Raw genomic sequence first — 24,975 nt, 5'->3', positions numbered from 1 at the left:
AATGTTATGTCACTTGAAAACATTTTTTAAAATGTTATGGCATGGTTTTGGTGAAACTGAACAGAATACATTCATTTGAGAGATCAGATTGTTCAGCCATGCATAGAATACTTTTAATTCAGTAACCTATTCAAAGCTGAGTTTCCACCCTATCCCTTGAGTTTATCCATTATAGTTAATGGGTAATGATGGGAGTATGGCTAGCAATGCTATTGTTATTTTGGCACTGTACACAGACATATATTTTTAAAATTGTTCCAACATCATCTGAATTAATACCTGGACTTGCTGAAGTCAGAAAAATACATTTCTGCCAGTAGATGCCAGTTGATACCGCCATTGTTGCTGTATTGTAAAAGGACACCTTCTTCTCTGCTGTCAGGTTTGTTGCAGGAAGGACTTTCTCCACCTATCTGAATGTAAAACTGGACAAAATCTACCCATGTGGTGTCCAAATCCAAGCTCACTAATTGCCTCTTTCCAGCCTGTAGTATACATGAGACAAGGGGAAACACAAACAAAACTAAACTACGGAAGTAGCTAATATTTATAGTAAAAAAGGATATTTGTGCCATACAGTAGAACCTCACTATAACATGGCTCACTGTGCCGCGGATTTGGACATACCACGTGTATGACAATGTCCCCAAGTACAATGTGGTATACAGTACCACGGTTTTCATTATAACGCAGAACCCCTATACTGTGGGTGCATCCTTTGTTCCCTGACCCCCATGTTATAGCAGGGCTTTACTGTATTGATTTTAAATGTAAGAGATATTAAATGCATCTTGCAAATCCCAGATACTCATTGCCTTTATGGTATCCACAAACTGAGGATGCCAGCATATACTTCAGAAGGCAAAGTCGTCTGTAAATGAACCATTTAGATATTATTGGTATGGATATAGACTGTGCATGAAACATGGGGAGAGAGCATGGCTCAGTGGGAGAGCACATGCTTTGCATGCAAAGAGTCCCAGGTTCAAACCCTGGCAATACCTGTTAAAAAAAGTACATGATGTAGAAGACCCTCTGTCTAAGACCTTGGAGAGCCACTGTCAGACAGAATATAGAGGGCTAGATGGACAAACAGTCCAACCCAGTATAAGGCAGCAGCTTCCTATGTTTCATGGCAGCTAGAGATTAGGGACTTCTCAGTATACACAGATACATCTAGGAATACACAGTCAGGGATATTTCTCCTAGCTTGATTACAAAGGCCCATTTAAAAATCATAAATCCTGGGCTCAGCATTCAAAGTTCATCAAGTTATGTCAAAACATGCTTTTCATTTTGATGATGGCTTTCCTATGACTGCTTTCAGAAGTAACCCTCAGAAATCACCAAGGTCTGCTGATGTGCCTTGTGTTTGGATATAAACTGCTAGATATACTTAAAAAAAGAAAAGACTGCAGAAACTCATCTTAGGTAAAGGAACAGAAAAATCAGCATCAATTATAACCATATGTTCCTTTCCTATATGTCAATTGAAAATGTATTTATCCATCAGCAAAACTATGCTGCAAACAGCTTCCACCCTGTAACATAGTCCAACTCCCACAAACTACCCAAAACACTGCAAAATCTGTGCAAATAGGAAGTGAACATATTCAAGGGAGAATGAGGTATATTTGACTTTGTGTATTCTTCCATCTGTCTGCCAGAGGCAAGGCTTCTTATTCAAAGTTCTTACTCAGACATGGTCCCAATTTATACAACACCTGCATCATTCACATAATTGAACAGCGAAGCAGCTCTCTCCTCCTTGTTAGGTTCCATTGTATGAGCTGGAGCCTCCACATGCATATTTGATCATGGAGAATAAGAAGCACAATTTGGCCCTTTATGAAGGGGAATTGCATATTATGCAGCAGTTATGCTGCTGACTGGGGTATCCTGTTGACACCATATAACCACCCATGGCTCCTTCTGGAAGGAAGGGTGGGATATAAATTTAAATAAACAAATAACACCTCTGCAGAGGGAGCTGCACTGACTGCCAATATGCCACCAGGCACAATTCTAGGTTTTGCTTTTAGCATTTAAAGTCCTAAACAACTTGGGACCAGTTTACCTAAGGGACTGCCTTGCCCCATATATTCCTGCCTGGGAACTGTGCTCCTCAGATACTGCTGAAGAGTACCATATGCCCCCACAGGTGCCCTTAGCTTGTACTGGAAACTGTGTTTTTGTGTGCGTTGTAGTTCCAGCCCTCTGGAATAAATCACCAGCTGAAATTAAACGGGCACCAAGCATCATGATATTTAGGCACCTACTGAAGACATTTTTGTTCAACAAGCCTTTCCCTGAGGTGTGACCTAGTCATTTGTGGAATATTAACTATACATCCATAGAAATGGTTTTATTACTTTTAGACTTACAGGAATGGTTTGATTGTTGTTGTTTTGAACTTGCACTTTGTGTATGCTATTTCATTTTTGTGTTGTTGCACACTGCTCTGATGGTTTTTGGCTGTGAAGCAGTTTATAAATTTGTAAAATAAACAAACAAATATTAGACTATGAAAGCTTCCAGTGGCTGGGTTCCATGTGTGAGCAATCTGTTTTCCTAAGGAGAGCACAGATGACAGTCTCTCATGTGAAGAGCAGATAAGCATTTCCAGATAGAATTGCTGTCTCTGTCATACTTGAAACATGAAAACCACTCCATCAATGGAATGAGACACTACATAATTAAAGTTAATTAGAAAGGCCTCCAGTTAAAGAAATCACGAAGGAAATGGGAGGGAGGGCTAATTAAAAGAGTAACATTCTTCAAATATGATTACAGGCAATTAAAACAGGACATAGGGTAATATCCAGTGTGGCTGTTCTGCTTGCAGAATAGCTTTTGAGCCATCAGAGACATCCATTTATGTAAGAGGATGCAATTTTCTTATTCCCCCTTCCTGCAACAGGCCCCTGTACCCCTTGCCCAATCTGTTCCAGAGGCTTGGGGGACTCTCCATTACCACATGGAAGGTGGTGCTGTGGGCTGCAAGGAAAACAGGAAATCAGAGAAATCTCCCACCCCTTCTCTTATGTTAGCAGATCCCTCTGTTGGATCAGAAGCTGTTCTCCAAGCAGAAAAGCAACATTGTGTTTCGCTCACAAAATGCAAATAAGTTTGGTCAGCACTACAAAATGAAATGAGAGCTTGTTTGTGTTAGTAATGATTGAAATGAAAACATTTATTTCCTGTATCAGCAAAAACTCAAACAAATAATAATTTTTTAACAATTCATAGGCAACATACAGGTAAAACCTTTTATTAAAAATAGTGTCAACCCCGGGCTAGTGACCCTAAATGCAGAAGGTTTAAACAAATTCAAGACATCTATAACTGAGGAAATCTCCTGCAGTTTAAGAAATACAGAATACCAGGAATATTAGATATTAGAATAATATTTAGGAAAATATTGAAACACATAGATAATTTGGATTACAGCATGCTTATTCCAGTTTTGCTGATTACTTAAGAAATGTAAATGGTCCATAGGTCAGGTGTGGATTTGATGCTGGGTCTATACAAACCATGGTTCATATCTTAACCAGGATTTGAAATCAGTCTGAAATTGGTTTGCAATTTTGTTCTTATAAACTTTTGGTTCAGTGATGCTAAATGAAAGTTAAAACAAACAAGGGAGTGGAGAGGAGAATTCACATCCAAGAGGAAAGGAGGGAGGAACAGGGATGTTCATCTTCCCAAAGCTAGCTTTTAATCTGCAGAGAGTCAGACTGCAAAGTAATACTAAGAACAGTCAAAGAAGTCATAAATAGCTAGAAAAATAAAAATGAACAAAGGAAATACTATGGTAAATATTTTTGGAGAGCCATCATTTTAATGAACTCATCGCTGATGGTAAACTTTGGGGAAATTTGAAAATTGGCGGGACTGAAGAATTTATGATCTACCTTCATTTCTAATGAAGTGTAAGAACATTAGTGGATACATTTAAAATAAAAGTGCCTTAAAGAAGTTCACAGATTTGGAAAACGAGGATTTTGTCATTTTTTTAGATTTTTGTTGAAAAAAACTAAAGGCAAGGTGCTTTTTAATACAAAAGAAGTAACATAAAAATGTAAAAAACTATGGCACAGGATATTTAAGGATGAAGCCAATATTTCTAGTGCAAAATATACTGTTTGTTGAAAGGCTTTAATGTCAGAAGAAATGTATGCTTTTATTATTTACATGAAGGTGAGAGTCTACTTTCTTCTTTTACAAGTTGTTTTTTCTTTAACACAAGTCAATCTAATATTAACAAACTGTAGATCAGAGAGGGGAAGAAGGCAGACAATGGTCCAGTGCTGGACCATTGGTCTTTTACAAAGAATACTAGAATAAATGGGCATTGATCTGATCCAGAAAGGCACTTATGGTTTTAGGCAAGAGTGTATACTCAGTATCAATTAATACAGATTAATTATGCTTTAAATATTGAGAGATCCTGTTTTTTAAAGTAAAAAATGTATTGGGGCTCCAAATTGCTATAGATTGCCAAAAATTCAGCTCTAATCTTATATCATACTGCTAACTTTCTTATTAGTTACATTTAGGAAAGCTGGAGAATTCCAACAAAAGTGGAAATGGGAACATAAATTGCCGATGTTTGTTTATTTGTCCCATGTCCAGAATGGAAATCAATCCCGTGAATACTATCAGTATTTGCTTCTGTTGTTGTTTTCAGTCTGCAGACAATACGTAATTGATTACATTCCTCCCACAGTTGCATTGTGTTTCCTTTGCATTGAAATAAATGGGATGGAATAAAGTAATGACAACGTAACTTACTTAATTTATGTAATTAATTATGTAATTTTGCCACAGCAGACAGAGACAAATAAGATGAAGATGAACTGCAGTGGAATGGAAACAGTGCTGCATGCAATGAATACAGGGCAGAACAGTAGACAATGTCCTCTTACATCCCTAATTATATTAGATTAAATTTAAGTATACATATGTGCATATATACCTTGTTGAAATAGAGAGAGGATCCAGATGAGATGACCCCACATCCTTCCTCTGGTTTTACAATCTCTCCACCAATCACTTCCTGCCATTCTGTTTCCAAACTATTTGAATTCTCAAAATCAGACATTATAGTTGAAGGGAGATTATTTTCAGGATGACATTCAGTGCCTTGATATCCAGAATCACATCTGCAGAGGACAAAAATATTGGGTGGCCAAATACACATCTATTGTTTGAAGAAATTAGTGTGCAAACAACTTTGGCCCGTGAATGTGAACACAGAGTGTGATAATGCACATAACTAGATGGATGGCTTTTTCCACATAAAGAAATCAGACTATGAAGAGACCACTTCTAGGATGGCAGCAAAACCCTACCCACCCTCCCTAGATGTGTTCCACTCAGTGCACTGTAGTACATAGGTAAACTACAATGCATAGGCTATTCATGGCAAGCCAAGGTCTTCTTATGCCTCACGTTGAAGCATCCAGCAGCTTGCACACCCATATGCAGATCCTTCCATAATTAGACTTTAGTTTTCCAGGAGTGTGAGGAAGAGCAGACCACACTATGCTCCAAAGTGACAATAAGGAACATGCAACCTTGGTATTGCAACAGGATGTCCAGTGCAGAAAAAGAAGGTCCTGTTTCAGTTCTATAGGAAAGACCCCTTTGTACCCTGCTCTCAGTGCATGAATTGTGCAAAATCATGGTTCATACGTCATCACCTATACTGTAAGCCTAACCTGAATCTGAGTGCATTACTCAAGCCTCTTTCTTTGGAGTAATTTCATCGGCAATGATATAACATCTTCAGAGTAAGCAGTCTGAAGATAGAAAGGTTTTTTTTTCCACAGGCAAAAGCCAAATCCTGCATTTGGGCAATGTTGACAGTAATTTTGCCCAAACGTTTCCAAATGAAACACCATACAGTCATGTTATGATGACTAAAGCATATCAGTGCCACTGTAGTAATGTTAAAACACTATACTTCATTTAGTTATTTTGACATCTGCTGCACTCTGCATACCAGGGATCCACAGGCCGGTCTGAACAACGGGCTATTATTTTTTTGCATAATACTTGCTTTGGTCACTTAATTTTCTCTTTGCTCTTATTTGTCCCCTTCTGTCTGTATGGTATCCACTCTTGCTGTTTATAACCAAATCCCAAGCCTTTGTAATAGAAACAGGGAGATAAGACTGAGCTATGCACAAATAATTGTACAAGATGAGTCACCCAAGTTTAGATCTATTGGCTTTTGGAATAAATAATTGCAAGGCCATGAACAGCAACTCGTCCACTATAACAGGAAGGTCCACTGAAGATGTTCCTCTTTCAACAAGCCTTTTAAGTAGAGACCTTATTCCAGTCTGCGTCTGTTGGAATTGCTTTTTAATATGTTTTTAAAGCTTTTTTTTTATAAAGAAGTTTTGTTTTAATGTTTTTAAGGATGTCTTGTTAAAATAAAGTCTGTTTTTATGATGTTTTAGAGTGTTTTTAGTGCTTCTGTTTGCCACCCTGAGCTCCTACTAGGAGAAAGGGCAGGATATAAATCAAATAACAACAACAACCATGAAGTACCTGCAAACACCATGGTCACACCAGCCATGCCCATTACACATGTTTGGGCACTGCTGTCCAATGTAGATGTTGTCTAAAGCCCACTCATCTTGTACTGTGTAGTAGCACTGACTCCAACGGAAACGTGTAGCACTGGACCTTAAAGACAATGAAAATGGTTTTGTCATTAATTATAACACATATATAATCTCATTAGAATAGCATATTGTGTAAGAGTCTCAAAGATAAAGGATACATTTTCAAAAAAGAAATTTTAAAAAGCTTTAGAAGTGCCTTCAGTGGAATCTTGGCCACTCAAAAGAAGATAGGTATTCACCAATAGGAGAAATATGTCATGGGGCCAGCAGAATGGGGGTGGAGCAGTGAGATGGCAAAGAAGGAGGAGGACTTTGAAAGGACAGATGCTTCCCCTGTTGAGCTGCCAGGTGCACAGGACTTTGAGAACCCTTTAGCTCTGGACAATGACAGTTCCGCCCCTGAAGCTCCAGTTACCCATGAGGAGGCTCAGCCCAGTCAAGAGAGTTGCCACCCTGCCTGATGTGCCTCCTCTACCCACAACCACTCTGCCACCTCCCCTATGTGTCACCCCTCCCTCTGATGAGGACGGTTTAGCCGAGGCAGAGCGGCTGCCCTTGCCTCACTCTCAGAGGTGCCAGTGCTGGCAAGAACTGTTGGAATGTATGAGGTTCAACTCCAACTTGGTGGGTTGAGGCTGCATGGGGTTAATAAGGGTAGCTAGAGAGAGCTAGACCTCTTGCTGGTTGAGGCTATCCCTATCCCTTTGATCCTGCCGTCTCTTCCTGCTAGGCTGATAAGCAAAGGAATGTTGATCTCAGTTCCTTCCCGCCTTTCTCTGTTTTTCTTTTTCTCTCGAGAGGGGAGCAGACATCTTCTCTTTGTCCCTCCTCTCAACCAGGATGAGAGCTGCACGGGGACCAGTGCAGACTGCTCCAACATAGTCAGTTAAGCTAGATATAGAACCCTTTCCTATCAAGCATGTACTTCCAGAATAAAGTAGTTGTTTCTTATTTTAAAGCTTAAAGTCTCTGTCTGACTAATTTGCAGGGAAGGTAGAATCTTAGCAAAGATTCAAACACACACATACAGCTAATACTCTCCGTTCCGCAGCGCTACGCAACTTTGCTACACATCTCAATAGAAATTCCGACAAGAACAACACATCCCAACGGTTCCACTCAACAGTGACACTCAGTTCACGCAAATAGGGTGCCTGCCCAAGCTTACTTAAGCCGGGTGATGGGGTGAGTCTAGCTGCTGCGGCAACATCTTAGTGCAGTATAGTCATGTCTAGTCTAGCCTAGTAATGATGACGAATCATGTGTGACCTGTGTAACCTGTAAGTTGATGCATGAAGCACTCTGAACCAAAATCTTTTAATAAACCTATTAAAGAAAAGCACAGCTCTTTGTTCGTGATAGACTTCAGAGTGTTCAGACAGGACAAAATAAGCTGATTTTCTGAAGTGAAACAATTTGTTACATACATAGGGCAAAAATTAGCAACACTTCATGTAACTGAGAAGTACTGCAGGAATGTCCAATACCCTTAATATTTTCCTGAAACAACACCAGTTTTTTCAACAACAAAACATTATATGGATAAAGCAATGTATTTCATTGGCTAATAAGTTACTAATAATCAACATTAAAGAATTCTGGAACTGAAGAAATATTACAGTAAAAAGCTATACCAATCTAACCACTAAGGTGTTTTTCCCTATCCTGACCTATACAAGTTGGCAATCCCACACTAATGGAGATTCAGACTGATTCTGGTCTTGTGAGTAATTCAAGATCTGTTTTAATCATCGATTAATGCTAGTTCTAGAAACAGTGATTTGAACTAAGTCCATATTAAAAAATGAAATCTTTAGGCTGTAATGCGCAATACATTTACTGTGGAGTATTCCCACTAACAGTATAACAACCTTATATATCCTATGCAGTCCTAGGATGTATTTACAAGAGTGCATTGCTTTCCCCAAATTAATCCCAAAGTAATAAGTGTTTCCTGGTTTATTCCTTACAATAAGTAACACAGGCCACAATTACTACTTTACAGATAAATATTACAAGCATGGGAAAATCTGTGTGTTTATCATTCTCTAATCACTCTGATTATGTAGACAAAATGATTTTTTAAGGGCTTAAGGATAATCAATCCATGTTAATAAGCTTGAATACATATACTAAGAAATCCTACTGAGAAATCTTACAGATAATGACAGGGCTGTCAATGGAAGAACTAAAGTACCCATTCTTAAGAATACTTTTTATATTATTAGCTTACAACCAATAGCAATGATTCAAGTTTACCATTATTGCCCCCAATACTTAGAAAGAGAAATTTCATTACAATGAACTTTTCACCCTGAATGGCAATGGTCTGCCCTCAATTGCTGTTTTTCAAGGAAACGTCTGAAGTGTCCTTACACATGCAAAGTTAATGTGAGCGGGCAGTTTTCTAGTTTTCATGTTGCCTGAGCACAGAATGCATTTACAGGATAGCTCATAATGGTTACAGATGACTCATTATAGCCTATCACATCTGTTACTCATCTGTTAAAGACTCCCTAACTACACATAGCCACAACAGATAATAAATGTCCATAGTGAGCTCTTTCCTGTTTATCTTGCCAATAATCTGAAGATAACGGGTCACTGATTCCTCTCCTAGAAGTCCTTTATTGTCTTAGAATGATGTTTCCAGAAGTCACTGTGGTACACCAAAAGAGAGAGACAGCTCACTGAACAAACAACACATCACTGAAGTCAGAAGAGACTAACCACAAGCTGCATCCTCCCAAATCCAGTGAGGAACACATGCTTGTCAAATGCTGTAGTTTGTTTTTCTCTTTTATTTCTAAGAGAAGTTCTTTATACTGTTTAATTATTCAACGTTTTGGGACTGGGTGTTCCATTTTGGCATTTCCTCATTTTTAAAAAATGATAATGGTAAAAATGATACCTTTAAAATAAATTAATGGTATTTTTTGGAACTTGTATTAAAGTTGTTCCTGTGGGCTTCATCTGGTGTAAAAATGTTTAGCTGCTGTTTCATACTATTTTAATTGTTTTGCATTGTTGGGAGTTTTATGATTGTTTTACTGTTTAATTGATTTGAAAATGCTGTGAACTGCCTAGAGCAAGGGTTCTCAAACTTTCCACCCCCAAGGCCACTAGAGACAGCTGAAAATTACTGAGATCCACCAGTCACAAAATGGTGGCAGATGGAGGGAGTTTGGCATAAACAGCTTGAAACTACTGACATCATTTTCTACTGTATTCTAATCCATCTTTGGAAATTGCTAAATTCTTTGCCACAGCATTTTTCTTGTGGCATGTAATACCATAGCTCAGCTTTTCCTCCCCATTTTAGGCAGAATTTGCTGATCAAGACTTTTTCTTTTATATATTTTCCTTACCACCACCACATGCCCCTCAAAGTATTTTTACCCTGCTCGTGTCATTTCCCCCCCCTCCAATTGCCAGTTCTTTCATTCCTGCTTCCTGGTCCTCTCACATTCACCACTTCCTCCTATAACAGCATTCTTCTCTTGTCCCCTTACTTTCAATAATAACAGTAGTTGTATTGCCGCCCTGGGCTCCTGCTAGGAGGAAGGGTGGGATATATATATATTTGTTGCTTTCAAAACTGTCTATCTGTATACCAAAGCAACTAGCATCCAACGAGGATCCAGTCATCTTCATTCAAGTTTTCCATCACGCAAACAACAATCCAAGGTACACAGTGTTTTTACAAGAGAAAATTACAAAATGCCAACTTACTATAGAGCATCTTAAAGTATATAAAACCTTAAACATTATCCCACGAGGCCTCGCGATTCTCTTCTTCCAGGCATTTTAGCATGTGTTTTTAAATTGTTTTTAAAAAAGTGTTTTTAAATTTGTAATTTGTTTTTAATGTTTTTAATTGTTGTAAACCGCCCAGAGAGCTTTGGCTATGGGGTGGTATACAAATGTAATAAATAATAATAATAATAATATAAACCAATTTCTATTCCAGAAAGTATCCCTTTATGTCTAAATTGGAACATAGAGAAACATCAGCTGAGCATATTCCTTATATGATTATTAAGCAGAATCTTCTGAAAATCAAGACCTTTCCTACAGCAGGAATTAATTTTTCAAAGAAACATTCTAACACCATACAACTATGAACGTCTTCTGTATCTGCTCCACAAAACAGAACAGACAACCTTTATCAATGTCCATGCCACCAAAAAGAAAAAACTCAAAAGGGATATTCTAAGATATCATCTTCCTTTTATTCCATTCAATTTCATAACACAGGGTTCTATTTATAAAGAAATATTTTCATCTGCTACAAGAGCAAAAGCTAACCGCAAGAAAAAAACCCAGGAGATTCAAAAGAGTTACTCCAAAAAACGTCCACATGTATAACAAGATCACCTGACATAACTTACAGAAAAGACTCCACAACGATAATGTCGTTCCCGCCTTGTGTGGGAGCATATTTGCCGCCACCCCATTGCTGAGAAGACTCGGGAAGGTTCCAGAAGGTTTTGAATTGGTCAAGTGGGGCAAGTATCCCCCATCAGTGAATACAATTAAGATGGCGGCGTAAGAGCTCGCTACGGCTGGAGCTCCGCCACCATATGTTTCTTTTAATACCTTTTAATCATCTTTTAGCATTATTTTTGAGACCGGGAACGCCTCCCCTCCATTTTACAACTTGCAATAAGTTTACAACTTGCAACAAGAGCCATTAGCTGCAAGAACACTAAATAAGAACAAGCACAGGAACGAGCGTGAACTTACCATCAGCTGTTGAGCTGGCGCTGCGAGGCTCGGGTGAGAGCCGTTCCTCGAGGCGCCGAGGTCAGGTGAGAGACGTCCTTCGTTGGCTCAAGCTTATTACTGCTGTTTTGCCTTGTCGCTGTGTCCTGTGCCTCCGGTGGCAGTTGCTGTGTCGCTGACTGGGGGGCGCCGTCGCGGTATTGTGGCGTTTACTTCCATCACCCCGCCTGTTTGCGTGCGGCTTGGCTGCCGCCTAGGATTCCATCATTGCGGCTTGTGTACGTTTATTGCGGTCGACCCGCTCCTCGGGATACCGTTGTTGTGGTGGGGCCGTTGCTCTTTGTTGCTGTCTGCTGCCTGTCTGCTGTTATTGTCATCGGCTCATCCGTGAACGCCCAAGGGCCATGTAGCAGCTCGTCGGTGGTGAGAGCATCGACGAGGCTGGTTAGGCTCTGGGCGCGGTTTGGGCTGGTCCGGCGCGGAGTGGCGACGGCGAGAGAGCGCCTCATGGAACAGTTGAGCGTGGGGCTCTGTTGGAAATATCCTGGCTCGGCGGTGGTGAGAGCACCGCAGGAGAAGGCCAGGTTGTCGTCGTGGTCCAGCTGGCGGCGACGACAACGGCAGGAAAACGCTACGAGGGATACTTTCCAGTACTGTTGATGATATCCCCTGTAGATAAGACTTACTATGGAGGAGGGTTTTTAATGCTGGCTGCTATTGTTGTTGTTTGGCTGTATTTTAATTTGTTTGTTTGTTTGTCTGTCTGTTGTTGTGTGAATGAGATTGAGTGAATGTGTGTGTGTGTTTGTGCTTATGCTGTTTAAGTGTTTTGCTGTGTTAGATTTATTTTAAGATGTGCCTGGGAGAACATGCCTTGGGCCTCGCAAGGAGATTTTCGGGGGCCCCAATTAACGTTGTGACGGGTAATGGGAGGTATGGTGTTGGGAGGAGAACGTGCCAGGTAAGGGGAACTCGTCCCAGACAAGTTGTGTCTGTGCCTTGTTCTGGTTCTCCTCATATCCACAGGACTGTTGGTTGTACTGTCAGCCAGCTCTCGGATCTCCAGGTGCTGCTTTTAAATGCTAGGTCGGTCGTTAATAAAACCCCCCTTATCCACGATTTGATTGTGGAGAAGGGTGCCGACCTTGCGTGCATTACCGAAACCTGGGTGGGTGAGCAGGGAGGAGTTGCTCTTTCCCAGCTTTGCCCACCTGGGTATTCGGTGCAACACTGTGGTAGATCTGAGGGCCGGGGAGGCGGGGTTGCTGTGGTCTATCGGAGTTCTTTCTCTCTCACCAAGCACCCTGTCCAGACGGCGACTGGTTTGGAGTGTCTTCATCTTGTGCTGGGCCAAGGAGACAGATTGGGAATACTATTGGTGTACCGCCCACCTTGCTGCCCAATGGCTTCCCTAGCTGAGCTGACGGAGATAGTCTCGGAGGTATTGTTGAGATCCCCCAGACTTGTGGTACTGGGGGATGTCAACATTCATGCCGAGGCTGTCTTGTTCGGGGCGGCTCAGGACTTCATGGCCTCCATGACAACCATGGGGCTGTCTCAAGTTGCTACTGGCCCGACGCATGTATCAGGACATACTCTTGATTTGATCTTCGCCACTGGTCATGGAGATGGTGATCTGAGGGTGGGGTATTTTTCATCTACTCCATTGTCATGGACAGATCACCGCTTGCTGAGCTTTAGACTCACGGCAACCCTTTCCCTCTGCAGAGGTGGGGGACCTATTAAGTTGGTCCGCTCCCGGAGGCTTATGGATCCTGTTGCTTTCCAGAGCGCTCTGGGAGTTTTTCTGGCTGATAGCACTGGCGCTCCTGTCGAGGCCATGGTCGATCTGTGGAATGCGGAGATGACCCGGCCCATTGACATGATCGCTCCCGCACGCCCCCTTTGGTGCAGAACTCAAACAGCACTGTGGTATACCCCGGAGCTGAGAGTGATGAAGCAAGAGAGAAGGAGGCTAGAGTGCAGGTGGAGGCGAACTCCTGACGGATGTAGTCATTCTTTGGTGAGTGCTTCCACTAAGTTGTATGTAAAAGCGGTTAGGGCTGCAAAAAAGTCATATTTTGCTGCCACCATCAGATCATCTCTTTGCCGCCCAACGGAGGTTTTTAGGGTGGTACGAGGGCTTTTACATTCTGGCCCTTCTGATACTAAGGAAACATCGGAAGCCTGCTGCAATGAATTTGCGGAGCACTTCCAGGACAAGATTGCTTGCATCCGTCGGGACTTAGACTCTGATGTTATGACAGATGACTCCATTGAAGTGTCCAGAGCGCGGTCTTGTCCTTCATTGTTGGATGAGTTTCAGTTGGTGCAGCTCGAGGAAGTGGACAAGGTGCTTGGAATGGTGCGGGCGACCACGTCTGCCCTTGATCCTTGCCCATCTTGGCTGGTGAAGGCCGGCAGGGCTGTAACCACCGGCTGGGCCAAAGAGGTGATAAACGCCTCCTTGAGAGAGGGAGTAGTCCCTGGTAGTCTCAAGGAGGCAGTAGTGAGACCTCTTTTAAAGAAACCTTCTTTGGACCCAGATATTTTGAACTATAGACCGGTGGCGAATGTCCCTTTTTTGGGCAAGGTCTTGGAGCAGGTGGTCACCGGCCAGCTCCAGGCGCTCTTGGATGAAATCGATTATCTGGATCCGTTTCAATCCGGTTTTAGGCCCGGTTTTGGCACAGAAACAGCCTTGGTCGCCCTGTATGATGACCTTTGTCGGGAGAGGGACAGGGGGAGTGTGACTCTGTTGGTTCTCCTTGATCTCTCAGCGGCGTTTGATACCATCGACCATGGTATCCTTCTGGGGAGGCTCGCGGAGTTGGGAGTTGGGGGCACTGCTTGGCAGTAGCTCTGCTCCTACTTAACGGATCGTCGCCAGAAGGTAGTGCTTGGGGAACATTGCTCGACACCCTGGACTCTCCATTGTGGAGTCCCTCAGGGGTCGGTCTTGTCCCCCATGCTCTTTAACATCTACATGCAGCCTCTGGGTGCGGTCATCAGGAGTTTTGGAGTGCGTTGCCATCAGTACGCTGATGACACGCAACTCTACTTCTCCTTTTCACCTTCTTCAGGTGAGGCTGTTGATGTGCTGAACCGTTGCCTGACCGCGATAATGGACTGGATGAGAGCTAATAAACTGAAACTTAATCCAGACAAGACTGAGACACTGTTGGTGAGCTCTTTACCTGCCCAGATGGTGGATGTTCATCCTGTTCTAGATGGGGTTACACTCCCCTTGAAGGAACAGGTTCGTAGCTTGGGGGTCCTTTTTGACCCTTCCTTGTCGCTTGAGGCTCAAGTGGCCTCGGTGGCACGGAATGCGTTTTACCATCTTCACTTAGTAGCCCAACTACGCCCCTATCTGGACAGTGACGATCTCGCCTCAGTTGTTCACGCTCTGGTAACCTCTAGACTGGACTACTGTAATGCGCTCTACGTAGGGCTGCCCTTGAAGACCGTTCGGAAACTTCAGCTAGTGCAAAATGCGGCAGCCAGGTTGTTAACGAGGACCCGCTGGTCTGCGCATATAACACCTGTCCTGGCCCGCCTGCACTGGCTGCCTATTTGTTTCCGAGCCAGATTCAAGGTGCTGGTTTTGACCTATAAAGCCTTACACAGTGTGGGACCACAATACCTTGTGGAACGCCTCTCCCGCTATGAACCTACCCGTTCACTTCGTTCAATATCCAAGGCCCTCCTCCGGGTACCAACTCATCAGGATGCCCGGAGGATTGTTATTAGATCTAGGGCCTTTTCTGTGGTGGCCCCCGAACTGTGGAACAGCCTACCTGAGGAGATACGCCTGGCGCCTTCGGTACTTTCTTTTAGGCGCCAGGTTAAGACCTGGCTATACTCCCAGGCATTTTAATGTTCAATGTGTTTCATTTAATGTTTTTTGTTTAACTTGTTGCTGATTTTATTGTAATTTTATTGTAATATTGTATTTTAATCTTGTTTTGTTCACCGCCCAGAGAGCTACTCGCTATGGACGGTTTAAAAATGAAATAAAATAAAAATAATTTTTTTTGACCAATTAGGTGAGGGATTGGGCAGCTATAAATAGTCTGCTCCTCCCTAAAAATGTGCCTTTTTGCCTTGCGGCACCCCCCCCTTATCAGTATGGGCTTTGCTAGTTGCCAAGATGGGGCTGAGTAGGAATTTTTTTTTGGAGATCCTGATTTCAGAATCTCTTTGGTTTTGCCTACTCCATACTACTTGGTTTGATTCAATTGGCTTGCTGGGGGGGGGGGTTGCGGTGATTCCGGTTTGGCTGGCATCGAACTCGGGCAGGTGATGTAATTGGGGTTAAAAATTGAGGCAGCTGAGGCATTTTGGTAAAAGGCACTCCCTAGGGAAACATCAGGGCATAATGTCTGGTGTGGATCTGGGGAGTGTCCACATGGGACCGGCTTGCGCATCAGGGTGAATGCCTGTACGGCGGGGCCAGGATGCGGAGGTTGGAACCACATACCTGACTCCAATAGCAAGGAGGGATAAGTTTTCCCACATCCTTGACTGGGGAGTTACAGTCCGATGTGACTGACTTGCCTCCTGGATTGGAGGGTCTATACCCTCCCAGATAGGTTGAGCCTCACCTGCCTGAAGCATTTGATATGCAATTATTTGGCTGATTTGAATTTGATTATGTGTTATATTTTAATATAACATTACTCCATATATGCGTCTCGTGTCTTCTTTGGTGTGGTGGCAATAGATCTCACTGCAGGCAAAATGTCACCTAATGAAATTAGGCTTCTATCCAAAGGCCTCAACTTCTGCCCAACACCTAGAGAGCACAATATAGCACAGATGAAATGAGACATCAAAGCATTTGAAAGGAGATGCAGATTGGCTGAATTTTTTTATGACGACTCTAAGAACAACACAGACCTCTACAATAGAGATCCTCTGCTACAGTTTCTGCCGCCTAAAACTTGGACACCGAACATTAACAGGAATCCAGTCCTAGAAACCTTTTATTAACAACCACACACCAACTCCTACTCATGACAACCTTTCAAAAAAAGAAAGAATAGCCATAAGGAACCTTCAGATGAGAAGGGATGTTGTCATCAAGCCTGAGGATAAGGGTGGTGCTGTTGTGGTACTTAACACTACAGACTATATAGCAGAAGGTCAAAGACAACTAAAGGATGAAACAACATATAGACTTCTTGACAAAGACATCACCACAGATCTCAATACTCATATCATTACATCTATACAAAACCTTACAAGTAGGAAACTTCTTAAAGAGGAGACTGCTGGTCTTCTTAATCCAAATCCACCCCTGGAAGGTTTTACATTCTGCCTAAAATCCACAAAGCCAACAATCCTGGTCACCCAATTTGTCTCACGTAACAACACAGCTACTGAAAGGATTTCTCTGTACATTCACTTAAATTTCCAAAACATAGCGCAAAACCTCCGATCATATATTAAAGACACCAAGGACTTCTTGCTTAAAATTGAGTCTTTAAACAAGCAGTATCAATTTCATAACAATACTTTAGCCACTTTAGATGTCACATCTCTTTATACCAATATACCACATAATGATGGAATTCAGGCTTTAAATGAGTTCCTTAACACCAGGAATACAAACAATCCTCCAACAGAGGTTATCACAACTTTAGTTACACTAGTCCTGACTTGCAACATCTTTACATTCAATGGAGAACACTACCTGCAACTACAAGGCACAGCTATGGGGACTCGCATGGCTCCATCATATGTGAATCTCTTTATGGGTAAACTGGAACACGAGATCCTCAATAAGGCACTCAACAAACCACTTATATGGTGGCGATACATTGATGACATCTTTATGGTCTGGACAAATGGTAAAGAGAGTTTGGAACAATTTAAAAATTACATCAACTCTATCCAGCCATCTATTAAGTTTACATTTAATAGTACAAATGACAATCCGCACATCCCTTTTCTTGATGCCCTTCTCACCATTGAAAACAACAAAATAGCCACTGATCTCTACAGCAAACCCACTGATGCCCACACCTATTTAAACTGGAAATCCTGCTATCCTAAGCATATAAAGAAAAACATTGTGCATAGCTTAGCTCTGAGAATCAAACTTATTTGCAACACTGAAGATAAATACCAGAAATACCATTCCGCCTTGGGTGCTCCTACTAGGAGTCTAGCCTCTTGGTCTAGACTCCTGACGGCTTTGCTCTCAGCTTCTTCAGCACTCTCAAACCCCCTCACCACATTATGTATCCTAAAGGGGGGAATCACAGTTATGTGTGTGTGTGTGTGTGTGTGTGTGTATATATATATATATATATATATAAATAAATAGTAGTAGCAGCAGTATTTTATCTCACTTTCTAATTTTCTTCAGTGCTTCCTCTAATCCTTTCCCCTCAGAGAAGGGAGTTCTTCCTATCTTCCTCCCCCTGAACTTCTCTTGTCTCCCAGCCACCCAGTGGTGCGGCAGCGTATAGGGAAGTTGGCACAATACAGGTGCAGCAGTGGAACTAATCTGATGCTCCAGCTGCTGTGTCTGGACTGACCTCCCCAATGGCTCATCTCTCTCTTTAAGGCTGGCATTGGGAAGCCAGGTAAGGAGCACAGCCCCACCCAGCCCCACCACTCACTACTGCTGCCACCTTTAGGGTACAATTCAATCCATGTCTACTCAGAAGTAATCTCAATTGGATTCAATGGGACTTACTCCTAGGTAAGTATGCATTGAATAGCAGCTTTGCTCATCATCGAAGACGTTGTTGGTACTGGCAGCAGTCCAAACAAAAGGTTTGGCATAGCTAGAGGGCAAGGTGAGCAAGTGGAGAGGCACTGGGCAGCTGTAGCACTGAGACCCACCTAAACGTGGCCCAAGACTCACTGTTGGGTTCTAGCCCACTGTTTGAGAAACACTAAAGAACACATTTGGACAAGTACAAGTAATAAATACATATATGTATAAATGTTAACTGGAGATGTGTGCAATAACTGAAAGGTACAAAACATTCAGTTATCAATGCCTAGTTAAGCTTTACCAACAGCACAATCCTAACCATATCTACTCATAGGTAAGTCCTATTGAGTTCTATGGGGCTTAATCCCTTAGTAAGCGTGTTTAGAATTGCAGCCTTCAGGGGCATCCATCTTTACTCTTGAGTGTTCCTGTCTAACATCTCCACAACACTAGGCTCTCTTCTTCCTACAATGGCCTTCTGGTGACTGACCTGGCCTGAGGGCTTCTTGCTGGAAGCAAGCGGGCTAGGTTAAATGTTCCCTACCCAGGCTCCCTAAGCAGGTGAGAACGAATGATTCCACAACTTCAGCTGGACCTGGGAACACTATCTTTTAGCTAAGATTTATATCTTAATCTCCAATCAGAGAAATGTTTTTGTTTGAATGGTACGCTCTAAGCAACTGTGGTTGATGCTGAATGCATCATGATATGACTAAGGCCCACCCCCATGACATCACTAGGGCCTACCTCTGAAATCGCAGGGTTTGGGATGCTTCTGACTGGGCTACTCTACAAAGCATATATAAATCAGCATATGTAAATATTAGGCAAATATGTGATTTCTTTTGTCCTCAGTTTTGTATATGTGTGTTTGTGATGTCTTACCTCTTTCTTGGTGATGTGCAAGTAGCTACCCTAGTAGGCATGTATAGGATTGAACTGCTGTATTGTTACATGGATGAAAACACATTTTGACAAACACAGCAAATCTTTTAAGTCTCACTCCTTGAAATATAAATAATAATAATATTCTTCCTTCTCCAAAGTCTGCCTCTCCCTTACATTTTGAAAGCTACTCTGTACCTCCAGGTAACAACAGCATATGAGGATTAATGTATTTAGCACAGTAATTCACAATTTTAAAACTGCTTGGCCATAATAATTAAGAAAATAAAAATGAAAGGCTGAATGTCAGCTGCATTCTTTGTGATAAAAATTGGATGCTTGAGCAATTACCCCTTGGCAACTTCACAGAACCAGACAGTATAGCAATATCCAAGGTTTTGTTACAATGCTCAATCTACCACACTTACTAATGTTTAAAACTATTTTATATTTTGTATTGCAAAAAATGTCCCTGCCCCCACGCCCAGGTAATCTCCTTTGCCTTCCTCACACGATTTCATGTTTAGTCAAGTCAATGTCAAATTTAAGCTTCTATTATAGTCTTTACAGCTACAAAGTCTTAAATGAAATAATCCCAGTTTTGAAATACAACAAACAACATTCATTCTAAGCAAGCCACAAGCTATGTTTTATTAAACACTTTTCTGAATACTGGATTTAATATAAGATAATGCTGGTTCTTTTTAAGCTATTAGGAGAGACTTAGTACCCAGGGCTGATGAAATTATATTTGCTACCTTCAGAGTTACTGTTAATTACATTTACCCAGTTATCCTGCAACTCAGTCATTAGGTGTTGATTTGTTTATGAAGGCAGCAACTGGCAGCTGTTTGTATCTCATTAAGCCTGTTCTTCTGTAAATGCCTTCCATAAAAATGAAATTAATTTTCATCAGTGTTAGAAACATATAATTCATGTACAATGCAGTCCAAAGAACAGGTGCGTCCAGCTGATATTTCCCACACAAGCTACCCATGCCACATATTTTCCAACACAGCAGATCTTGGGTAACGCAAGGCCTCTCTAAAGCTTTGTGTGCTCAGATGTGCCACATTTACAGGTGCATATGTTGCTGAAAAAACAACAGGGTACAACATCTTATCCCAAAGAAACTAACTGCCTGTTTAAACTACTTTGATTTGGAGGTGAGGAAGAGGAAGCATTCAGACCTATAGGAAAGCACACACATGATTTGAACATGGGATCTCCTTGACCCTGCAAGATCTGGATTTGAAGATAAGCACAGAGTAATGCTCATTGATTCATTTAATTCTCAGTATAAGGAAGCCATACAGGGTTTATAAAATTATCTAGTTAAAGGAAAATATGCATGCCAAGGAGACTTTGTACTGCTTTAATTCAGATGGATTGTGCTTGTATTTTGCGGGGATCATCTGTCAAAAAGGAAAAATAAGGCACTTCATCAAGTAATTTGTATATCTTTTTTTATTGCTCCTATTGGTTCCCCCCCCCTTTAGGTTGCACACCTTAACGTGGTGGTGGGGTTTGAGAGTGTTGAAGAAGCTGAGAGCAATGCCATCAGGAGTCTAGACCAAGAGGCTAGACTCCTAGCAGGGGCACCCATGGCGGAATGGTCAAAGCTGAGACACCAGACTAAGATACATCCAAACTCAGAGGAAGGCAATGGTAAACCACCTCTGAATACCTCTTACCACGAAAACCCTATGAACAGAGTATCCAAAATGCAACACAAGATAGTGCTGGAAGATGAGACCCCCAGGTCAGAAGGCACTCACCGAGCTACTGGGGAAGAACAAGGACAAGCACAAGTAGCACTGTGACTAATGATGCAGCTGGGTCAAACCCGAAAGGAAGCCCAGAGGCTGATGCGCACAGATGTGAAAGGAGAGTATGGAGTTGTACGACGCACACAATAGGAACATGGAATGTGAGAAGCATGAACCAGGGAAAGTTAGAAACTGTCAAGCAAGAAATGGAGCATATCAACATTACAATCCTTGGTATGAGTGAATTAAAATGGACTGGAATGGGACATTTTCAATCAGGAAACTACAAAATATTTTATGCAGGAAATGAGAAATCAAGAAGAAACGGAGTTGCTTTAGTAGTGAGAAGTGATGTAGCAAAAGCAATTAGGAGCTACAACGCAAGGTCTGAGCGAGTGATATCAATGAGATTAAACGGGAAACCTATTAACATAACCATCATCCAAGTCTACGCTCCAACAGCAAACGCAGAAGAAGAAGAATTCGAGAGACTTTACGCAGAAGTACAGGAGGAAATTGATTACACACCAAAACAAGATATGATGATAATCATGGGGGACTGGAATGCAAAAGTAGGGAACAGAGAAGAACTAGGAATTGTGGGGAAATGGGGCTTAGGAGACAGAAATGAAGCAGGAGAAAGACTTATTGAATTCTGTGAAGCCAATCATTTGTTTCTTGCCAACACATTTTTTGAGCAACCAAAAAGAAGACTGTACACTTGGATATCACCAGATGGTCAATACAGGAATCAAATTGATTATATAACTGGAAACAAAAGATGGAGAAGTTCTATACTTTCTGCAAAAACAAGACCAGGAGTAGACTGAGGTACAGATCATGAACTGATTGTATTGAAAATCAGAGTAAAGCTAAAGAAGAAGAACAAAGCAATCATAATGCCAAAATACAATTTAAATAACATCCCAGAAGAATATAAAGATCAAATAAGGAACAGATTTGAGGCTTTAAACTTAGTTGACAAAGAACCAGAAGAACTATGGAGTGAAGTCAGGGACATTATCATGGAAGAATGCAAGAAGACAATACCTCTTGTTAAAAAGACAGAAAGACCTCAATGGATGACTGAAGAAACTCTTCAAATGGTTAAAGAGAGAAGGAAAGCAAAAGCAAAAGGAGATAGAAACATGGTCAGAACCCTAAATGCAACTATACAATGACTAGTACGTAGGGACAAAGAAAACTATTACAATAGTTATTGTACAGAAATAGAAAAGGACAACAAAATGGGAAGAACAAGAGCCCTATTCCAAAAGATTAGAGAAATAAAAGGGAAATTTAAACCAAGAGTAGGGAAGTTGAATAATCAACAGGGAAACACACTGACTGACCGAGATGAAATAAAAGGAAGATGAAAGCAATACACTGAAGAACTCTATAAAAGAGATGACAGGATGACAGATTAATTCACGGAGGAACCATATGATCAAGAACCAGAAATTTTAGAATGTAAGGAGAAAGCTGCTCTTAAAATTCTTGGAAGAAACAAATCACCAGGAACAGATGGCATACCAATAGGGTTGCTACAAGCTACTGAGACTGAATCTGTCCAAATTTTGACAAACATTTGTCAAGAAATATGGAAAACTAAATAATGGCCCACAGACTGGAAGTGTTCAATATATATCCCACTTCCAAAGAAAGGGGATCCCAGAGAATTCAGTAATTACCGAACTATTGCCTTAATATCCCATGCAAGTAAAGTAATGCTCAAGATTCTACAACAAAGGCTCTTACCATATATGGAGCAAGAAATGCCAGATGTCCAAGCTGGATTTAGAAAGGGAAGAGGCACCAGAGATCATATCGCAAACATACGTTGGATAATGGAACGAACCAAGGAATTTCAGAAGAAAATCACCCTGTGCTTTATAGACTACAGCAAAGCCTTTGACTGTGTAGATCATGAAAAACTATGGAATGCTTTAAAAGAAATAGGGGTGCCACAGCATCTGATTGTCCTGATGTGCAACCTATACTCTGGACAACAGGCTACTGTAAGGACAGAATATGGAGAAACTGATTGGTTCCCCATCAGAAAGGGTGTGAGACAGGGTTGTATTTTATCACCCCATTTGTTTAATCTGTACTCAGAATGTATCAAACGGAAAGCGGGATTGGACCAATATGAAGGAGGTGTGAAAATTGGAGGGAGAAATATCAATAATTTAAGATATGCAGATGATACCATACTCTTAGCAGAAACCAGTAATGATTTGAACCGAATGCTGATGAAAGTTAAAGAGGAAAGCACAAAAGCAGGACTACAGCTGAACGTCAAGAAGACTAAAGTGATGACAACAGAAGATTTATGTAACTTTACAGTTGACAATGAGGACATTGAACTTGTCAAGGATTATCAATACCTCAGCAGAGTCATTAACCAAAATGGAGACAATAGTCAAGAAATCAGAAGAAGGCTAGGACTGGGGAGGGCAGCTGTGAGAGAACTAGAAAAGGTCCTCAAATGCAAAGATGTATTACTGAACACCAAAGTCAGGATCATTCAGACCATGGTATTCCCGATCTCTATGTATGGATGTGAAAGTTGGACAGTGAAAAAGGTGGATTTGAAATGTGGTGCTGGAGGAGAGCTTTGCGCATACCATGGACTGCAAAAAAGACAAATAATCGGGTGTTAGAACAAATTAAACCAGAACTATCACTTGAAGCTAAAATGTTGAAACTGAGGTTATTATACTTTGGACACATCATGAGAAGACATGATTCACTAGACAAGACAATAATGCTGGGGGAAACAGCAGGGAGTAGAAAAAGAGGAAGGCCAAACAAGAGATGGATTGATTCCATAAAGGAAGCCACAGACCTGAACTTACAAGATCTGAGCAGGGTGGTTCATGACAGATGGTCTTGGAGGTCGCTGATTCATAGAGTCGCCATAAGTCGTAATCGACTTGAAGGCGCATAACAACAACAGTTGGGTCCCCTGCTGTGATGCCACAATGCCAAAAGTTTTTGTGGGATCCCAATATTTTTAAAATTATGGATTGCTCCCATAGGTCCCCCGCTGTGATACTGTGATGCCAAAAACTTTTTATGGTGACCTCGAAGTCCTCCATTTGTCCATTAATTTCATTATTTTTGCTGACCACACCCACCGGTCTCGTACAGTGGTTTTGTGATGCCAAATGACTTTTGTGAACTCCAAGACCCCCAAAATGTGTCCTTTAAAAACAATTAATAATTGGCCACACTGACTTTTAGTCTCTCTCCATGCCCACTTTGACATACAGCCCCTGGAAGCCCCTGGAAGGTTGACCATGGGTCAATGTGACCAAAAGGTTAGCCACCCCTGCTTTTCAGGTTCAGGGATTTTTTTAATGAGAAGGTTTTGTAGACTTATGATGTCTTTTTGTAATAAACAGCTTATTTGTAAAAAAAATACAGCTTCGGCAGGTAGAAAGCAAGTAGGTATATAGCAAAAGGTGCTAGTTGCAAAGCAGTATTGCAGTTTTGCAGAGTCAAATAATTGGACAACATGGCTCATAATACTATTACATGTAATTGGGGCATGAACGTAAATCAGACAATCCCCATCTTTGCTTGAAAGGACAGGAGGATATATTCATTAATATAAGTATTACCATGTTTTCTGAGGTAAAAGTACTGTGATTCTCCTCCACTTTGTATATTCACTGGAATGGTAGATACTTGCTGGTGTAAACTCCCAACAGCTAGGCATACTTGGAAGACATTCCTTGCAGGGAAAAACACAGACCAAAAGTTCAGAATTGAAGTGAAGACATTAAGATTAACTAGGTTTTTTCAGGTTGTCTAACCAATACAATCCACTACAATGGGTGGGGAATCTTAGGCCCAGGGACCAATTGTGGCCCTCCAGGCCTCCCTCTTTGGTTCCTGGGACTCTTCCCAGGCCACACCCTCTCCTCCTCCGCCACACCCTCTTTTCTCAGGCCACATCCTTCATTGGCCTTGCTTCACTTCCTCATTGAGTGTTTTTTGCCAGGGTGGAATTTGTCTTTGAACTCTGTTAATGATTCTTTCTTGACTGGATGAAGGATAGGAAGAAGTGTAACATTTATATTCATTGCTCCGCTCACTTTTGCCTCTGGCCCCACTCTGGAAGTTCCCAGAAGGGGATTTATTTATTTACTTATTTATGAAATTTGTATGCTGCCCTTCCTCCCAAACAGGCCCAGGGTGGCCCTCAGGCTGAAAA

The 24,975-nt window shown here is 41.5% G+C and overlaps 1 protein-coding gene across 3 annotated transcripts in view; it reads right to left on the bottom strand.

Annotated features, from left to right (window-relative positions):
* The window catches only part of RELN (reelin), a 504,997-nt gene that overhangs the window by 123,074 nt on the left and 356,948 nt on the right, over nucleotides 1-24,975 (bottom strand). For all 3 annotated transcript variants that reach the window (XM_061640446.1, XM_061640447.1, XM_061640448.1), the window contains 4 exons: nucleotides 24,380-24,492; nucleotides 6,565-6,702; nucleotides 4,982-5,168; nucleotides 280-485 (listed from right to left, as the gene is read on the bottom strand). In XM_061640446.1, the coding sequence (XP_061496430.1) occupies nucleotides 280-485; nucleotides 4,982-5,168; nucleotides 6,565-6,702; nucleotides 24,380-24,492 (644 nt within the window). The remainder of the gene's footprint in view (nucleotides 1-279; nucleotides 486-4,981; nucleotides 5,169-6,564; nucleotides 6,703-24,379; nucleotides 24,493-24,975) is intronic.

The sequence above is a fragment of the Rhineura floridana genome, chromosome 8 (assembly GCF_030035675.1).
Source record: "Rhineura floridana isolate rRhiFlo1 chromosome 8, rRhiFlo1.hap2, whole genome shotgun sequence".
Classification (NCBI taxonomy): domain Eukaryota; kingdom Metazoa; phylum Chordata; class Lepidosauria; order Squamata; family Rhineuridae; genus Rhineura; species Rhineura floridana.
This window is presented reverse-complemented; position numbering and strand designations above follow the sequence as displayed.